A 7,459-nucleotide genomic window follows, 5' to 3' on the forward strand; every position below is an offset into this window, starting at 1 on the left:
GGTTTCAAATGAAAATTTGTCAACATTGAACAAAATTTGATAAATGGTGTTCGATTTGGAACAAAAAAACACAATGTCAAAATTAAAATAAAAAATCAAACTTAGTGTCAAAATCAAAAAAAAAAATTAAAAACTTAGTGTTTTTTGTGGAAAAAAAATTCAATTTTGACACGTCAGCATATAATGTCAACATGTCACGTCAACATCTAACCTGGTTGACCGGTCAAGTGGTCAGAATTATAAAAAATTGAAAAACAGTGTCAAATTTGATACAAAAGAAAACACAGTTTCAAATTAAAATTTTGATATAAACTAAATGTTTTTTATGCTATTTACCCTTAATTAAAATCCTCTATAAATAACAGTAACTTTTATGGATGAAGTTTTCATAGCAACATTTAGCAATCATTTAATAACCAATGAATAGTAACATAGAATACGAAATACTCCAGCACATGCAATGTACATCTATGTAGAAATGGCGCCGGAATTGTATGAATTTCTTTCATTTCCTCAGAGAATTCCACAACCATTACGCGCCCATCTGCTTTGCCCGTCGATATTCTTTTTAATCTGGCCCACCTGGACAAGCTGGAGGGACAACTTTACCGACGACTTTGGGTTTAATGTTAGCACACTCCGAGGTGGCAGGTCCTCCTTCAGGTCCTTCGTATGTCAAATTAATATCAGCCACCTTTATGTTCTTGCATGGTACATCTGCGCTGCAATCAAACTTCAATGCCACCTTAGTTGCTGACGTTCCCCTGATATTCCTAAAGCTCACATTCGATATGTTCACGTTTGATGCAGTTCCATTCTAGTAGTCGTAAACAAAAAAACTATATTAAATTTTCTACTTTGTACTCATTCACTTAAGTTCAAACACTAAATTATCTAATATATGTATGATACCTGGCAGTTATTCAAAGGGCAAAATTGTTGATCGAAGAATATGGGAAATGACACATTGTTCATGATGATATCTTCATAATGCAAGTCACTAACACTTCCAGGGAAAGAAGTAGGCCAAGTCTTTATCCTGAATCCGTGTTCTGTATCTGTCATGGTGACATTCTTGATCCAGATTCCTTGTACAGGTTCTTCATTTGCGCGTCTTCCTAAACTCCCAATACCTATGCCATCTCCAGGTCCACACATAATATTCTTAATACGGATGTTCCTGCTTCCTTGACCTATAGAAATGCAATCGTCATTCGTTCTCATTACTGAGTTTGTGATGTTGACACCACTTAAACGCCCGATTTGAATTCCATCTGTGTTGACACTGTTTACCGGTGATAAAATAGTGATATGATCAAGTCTTGTATTGTCACATAAAGATAACCTCATGTGAAAGAATTTGCTATCGGTAGATGTTATGTGTTGCAACAATGAATTTGTGACATTAGTGAATTGAAGATTCTGAGAAAGGGAAAGGAGAATATGGTTAAAGATGGCATATGATAATATTGAAATAATTAACCAAGTTTTTAATTAGAAAAGAAAACACTTACGACTGGAAGTGGGCAAGGTCCGGGCCCGCCGTCCGGGCATAAATTTTGCTTCCATGTTTGTTCGCCTTGACCGTCGTAAGTACCACCGATCATAGTCAACTTACTGACATTCCTTATGGCGATCCAGTACGTGGTTGTGAACTTTTCAAGCTCAGGTGGGGCCTTGACGACGGCTCCGGTGGCTTTGATCTTAATTGGAGCCTTGCATGGGCCAATGAGATCAATCGGAGGAAATACCATATAGGTCCCTCGTGGAATCAACACCGAGCTTGGTGCTTCTTTTCCACAGGCTTCGTTCCAAGCACTTACTATCGCCTAAAATATAAACAAACAATTTAAGGTCCACTTGTTACAATATCTTTTGTAGAGTTATATTAAGCACATATGCATGTATGTGGGTGTGTAAACATATACATAGTGTAGCTTAATCATTTCTTCACCTTATTGGAACTATCGTATCTATTTAAAAATGATATAGCAAAGTCATAATGACATAAATCATCTTATACTAGTTAACTATGGGGTTAATTTTAGTTGATGATTAATAGCTAGTTAGGTAGTAAATTAAATTTATTACAATCTATATGATAAAGTATGGTTGAAGAGAAACGCGAGTTGTTTGAACTCATGATAAATATCTAATTTTCTTTATGACATCCTATCAATAAAGAATTTGCACTTGTGAAGAATTCAATTGTTATTCCTTCCTAGTCAGGGTCGTTCCAAACATATTTTGGGCCAAAGACGAGAGAAAAAAATAGGCCCTTAAAAAACACAAATGTCATCAAGTTTTTTTTTATAAATCAATAATTAAAAGAAAATTATATGTACTATCTTCTAAATATAATAATTTCCATAAAAAATTTAGGCCCCTTTAAAAGATGACCCTGAGCGGTCGGCCCTATCGCCCATTATATTGTCACCTACCACCATATCCACTCAACATGTTGTAAAAACAAATCCTTCTTGGCATTGCAATGTCCAAGAGAGAAAAACCCATTTTCCATTTGTATGTGTGTATTAAATCCTACTTTTCCACTCTCTTTCTCTTCTTTATTGCCATGACACTACTCCTTTATCTTTTCCTTTCAACGGTAAATAAAAATATAGCTTATGTGGAGCCTAGGTGGCCATGGCAAGCATGAAACCGCTCCTTGCAGCCTTATGAGCCACAAACTTAACATTAACTTTATCTGTATAAACGTCAAAAAACTTATTTATGTAATCAAGAAGGATCTATGACAATGCCTTCATAAATCTTATCAAACCTTTTTAACAATTAGGTTTAAGATAAGGTCTATTTCACATAACATATAGACACACCGATAAGGAAAATATATCACCACTGCCATGAAAATCTCTAAAAACATTAAACAAAATAGACTTGTTTTCCAATTTGTATCTCCATCACTATTTGTCTAGCAACAATAGATTGGAGGCCAGCAACCTACCAATTTTAAGGCCACGTCAATTAATGGGTGCCAAAACGTTTTTCCATGCTAACCAAAAGATTTTTGTGGCATTGAGTGATGTAACTCAATGTAAATTTCGTTTAATATCTTCAAAAGACTTGATGTCCATTAAAGTAACACATAGACAAAATAATAAGGATTAAATAAGCGTTGAGGTGTCTTCATTAAAATTGGAGAACAGTGGCTCTAAAAGGCCCAAAATACTTAAAGAAAAACTTAATACCTAAGATAAATCGAAGAAATTAAAGAATAATAACTCAATCATGAATATTAAATCAATATTATTATGTTTAACCTAAGGATGTCTCCACTAATTAGATCTATCTATGCCTCAACTTGTCAAGTTCTGATTTCTTAGTTATTAACTAAACTATTGATTCAAGATACACAATCTGAACATAATCTTAGATCATGTACTCAATTATATAAACATAATAACACTAATATTAATACACATGAATCGTTAAAAAATAAATCATAAAGACTCAATTGATCAGTCTCAGGGTTAGTGGCAACTTCTCAAATTTGTTCGTTTCCTTGATGCAAATAGATTCAAGATACAAAGGAACACAAAAACACAATAATAAGGATCCAATGGGTGTCGATGTTTGTTCTAGAAATCGAAATAAAATAAATCTAATTTTCTTGGAGGGGGATTCAAGATAAAGAGGAACACATAAATACAAGTAACTGATTTAGGTTTGTTTCTTGCTTGATAATGGCGGTGAGTTGTTTAGTTCAATCAAAACAATCAAATTAACTATTGATCGCAGTCTTATCCGGTGAGAAATTCAAAAATCCCAAGTGACTATTGGAATATTCAACTTGAAATTTTCATCATCGGTAGCTTTGTAGAGGGACAACATCCTTACAGGTGCAAGAATAAAATGATGAAAGTGTGTTTCCCCTCTTCCTTCTCCTCTAATCATATCTCCCTATAGCATATTTTGTTCATAATTTTTTTCGAAAAGGTAACAACTATTGATCATAAATCCATATCAACCATAGATCACTAGTACTATATGTGATTGTCGCCCTTGATAATCTGATTTTGTTTAAGACGGAGGAGGAGAAGTAAGATAAATGAGAAGAAGAAGGCCTTGTAGAAGCTCATCCACAATTCAGTTAAGGTCAGTGTCCATGTGTATGCCGGCGAACAAAAGAACTGGTGGCTTGAACCTTGGAAATCAATCTGACAACATGACGACGCACCAAGAATCGGTGGTAACCCAATGCTTAGCCTTTCGGTTTAATATGTCGACTAAAACCAACAATTGTTGATTCTTGACTTTTCTTGATCGATGAATCACAAATCTTTGTTTAGAACAAGATGGAAGGGACAAATTAAGGAGGTTGCATGCGTTGAAGAACAAAAATGGACGATGGGAGAATTTAGGATTTAATCTAGGGATGACATTGGGGTGTTTGGGGTTTATTAACTTATTTAATTTTTATTAAAATTAAATGAATTAAAAAGGATCAAAGAAATTAAAATGGTAAAAACATCATTGCATATGGCTTAGGGACTAGCCATGCAAGTTTTAGAGACCATAAGGACCATGTTCGTCAAAAAAAATTAACATAGATTGAAGTTGTAACTTTGGTAAACCACAATGACCATTTGTGTAATTTTGTCTATTCAAAAGGTAGGTATCATGAACAAAGGACTAATAGTTGGATTTTCTCTATATAACCATGAGGCCTATTTAAACAATAATAGAAAATGTCATATTAATTGCTTTACCTCCTTGTATTCTAATTATTTAAAGAGAGTGAAATAAGTCAATATCTTTAGGAAAGAAGGAAGAGAAAGGGAAGGAATCACTATAGTTACTTGAAAGGTTCATAATCAAATGCACTCAAGTCATGAACAATGAAAAAGGACGTCACTAGAGTGGTGAAAAAGACATACATGATGTAAAGAAATTCCAGGTAGTTCTTGACTGAATTCTATTAGTATGGATGATCTTTGTTTATCTCCACAAAAGGAAGATTCATTTTGAAATCTTAGATTAGCCAACATGATTTAAAGAACAATTCCAGCATATTCAACAAGCTTCTCAACATCTTTTCATCCACTTATACGAGACAAGACTAAACATGGTCATGGAAGAGGCATCTACTTCTGATCAAAAGATGGATTGAGAAGCACTTATGAGGTAGTTATTGTGAGGCATACAACTGAATTTAAAGGAAGTAGGAGACATATCCCTTACTCTGTCGACATACTTTTAGTCGATTTCTTTCCTGCAACTTTAACCTTTCGTCATATTTTTAGTCAAATTCCACCTATCCTAATTAGGATTAGTCTTTTTCCACTAATAATATCCAACTCGAAAGTTAAGGCCATCAACCTATAGGATTAGTCGACACTTATTTGAACTAAGTGGTTGTTGTTAGTCCACTAAATATTCTCATATCACGAAGCTGGGTGGAATATAAGATAAATTCTAAATCAAGTACAAGCATATTCTTAAAATAAAATTCCCAAGAATTGGTTACAGACTAGAAAATTAATGTGAAAATGACAAACCTATATTTACCTCATACTAACAACCAGATAGTAGAGAGACGGATTAATAATTGTTCAATCACATACTAGAAAGAAAAACATTTTTCAAAGCCTATAAACCAACTAACCATCAATTTCTTTTAATTCTTCCTAGGCTTGCATGACTTTGCGAACACCAGTAATCACATGAGTTCTCCTAGACCATAACACATGGACGTTTATGGTCGTATTATGCCATGATGGTGTTGGTCTTTACACATGCAATGGTCTCAAGATAAGGTTATACGTATGTCACCATTATTCCATTTTAGAGTTTAGTATTAGATTCTAACCTAGCATAGGTACTCTTCGCGTATGTTGAGATAGTAAGCCCAAAAGGAAGAAGTTGTAGTTACTACCGTTATATGGAAAGATTGATGGGGTCAAACAAAGTGCGGACATCATATTGAATATTTGATTGAGACTACAACTTTATTGAGACTACAAGTGGAATGTAATTGCTCTGTTGATAGATCCATAAACATATCTACAATTCTAAGAGATTCTTACGTTTTGAGTGGTGCTATGTTGATCGATCAAAAAATGGAATTTAATGGGCTTTCACCTATACTTCTTTCGCCTAGTACGTTAGAAAGGGAGAGAAAGGCCTTACTGCTTATTTGGATTTGTGTCACCGTTTTCTTGTTCATGCTTTTTCAAATTTGTGTCAAGTTTTACGACTTTTTTTCTCTAAAAGCTATGTTAAATCTTTTGATTCAATAAGTCTTCAATCGTTGTTTTCCACATATTATAATTTGTGGGCATAAGTCGGACTATCGTATATGAACATGTAGATTCCATGAAAAACACATGTTAACAAAAAATTGGGGAAGAATTAGAAAAAATTGAGCACATGCAATTTTTTGAAAATACCAAGAGCCAATATGGAAATTTCAGAAGTTTAGGGATCAAAATGCAACCTTTAAACCCAAGGGTACCAAACTACACACTTTCAAAAGTACATGGACCAATGTGCAAATAATAAGAAGCACAATGACCAACCTCGAATATTTCATGGACCAATATGGAGTTTTCAAAATGATTAGGATCATTATGCAATGTTTTAGAACTACAGGAACTATCTTCAACTTTCTAAAGTCTAGTCAACTTGATGATGTAGATGATAACGTCGTAGATATCGTGATCGTCTTCTTCGGAAAGCTGCTGGCCGGACCGTAGTTTGCCGGCAGCGTTGACCGTTAAAGAGAAACTTTAACTGATCTTTTCAGGACCTTCTCATAGTGTAAAAATTCGAAATATATATATTCTGAATCCTTATAACCAAACCTGTTTGATGGTCTTTCCAGAAAATGATTTTCAGACAAAACAAATTTCGACCAAAATCCGAGAAAGTTTAATAAAACAGATCGGAATTCGGAAACTAAACCAACCCACTAATGAACACTTGCACTTTAAGTGTTTCTCTCTAAAGACTAAATTGCCCAGAGTTGATTCATTATAACGATTTACAGTGTTGACTCCATTTTCTTGTTGTTATTTACTATTGAATATTATCAAGGACTAAAGTGTCGGTGATATTATCTAAAACAAGTTTGAAGTAAGACAATTTGCAGATCTATATATACAAATAAGAAACGTATAATGTTAATTGATGCATATCATTATTACCTGGCCATCGTCGGTTATGCCATCGCCCTTAGCACCTTTGGTTTTTATGTTGACAACAGCAGCATGGCTTCTTGCAATGTATGCTATAAGAAACAAGCAACATATTGCTTGTCGGATCGAGTTTTCTGTATTCATTTTATTGAAGCTCTTGTTATTTGCTTTGTGGGCTTTATTTTTTGGTTGTCCTCTAAAGAAGTAATGAGAGATGTCAAGGGAGACAATTTATATATAGGAGATATGATTACCTATGTTGTAGGTAACAAGTTTATTTTCGGGACTATCTTTTCATTATT

General features: G+C 34.1%; 1 protein-coding gene across 1 annotated transcript; it reads right to left on the reverse strand.

Moving 5' to 3' along the window:
- Positions 1-355: 355 nt before the first annotated feature.
- On the reverse strand, positions 356-7,459 carry LOC145062002 (exopolygalacturonase-like). The gene is made up of 4 exons (XM_079009614.1): positions 7,167-7,459; positions 1,515-1,829; positions 913-1,422; positions 356-817 (listed from the first exon to the last, which is right to left on the reverse strand). Exons 1-4 carry the CDS (start codon positions 7,299-7,301, stop codon positions 569-571), a joined length of 1,209 nt encoding a protein of 402 aa, XP_078865740.1. The 5' UTR covers positions 7,302-7,459; the 3' UTR covers positions 356-568.

Source organism: Lactuca serriola, chromosome 7 (assembly GCF_051521515.1).
Source record: "Lactuca serriola cultivar US96UC23 chromosome 7, Lser_US96UC23_V15, whole genome shotgun sequence".
Lineage (NCBI taxonomy): Eukaryota > Viridiplantae > Streptophyta > Magnoliopsida > Asterales > Asteraceae > Lactuca > Lactuca serriola.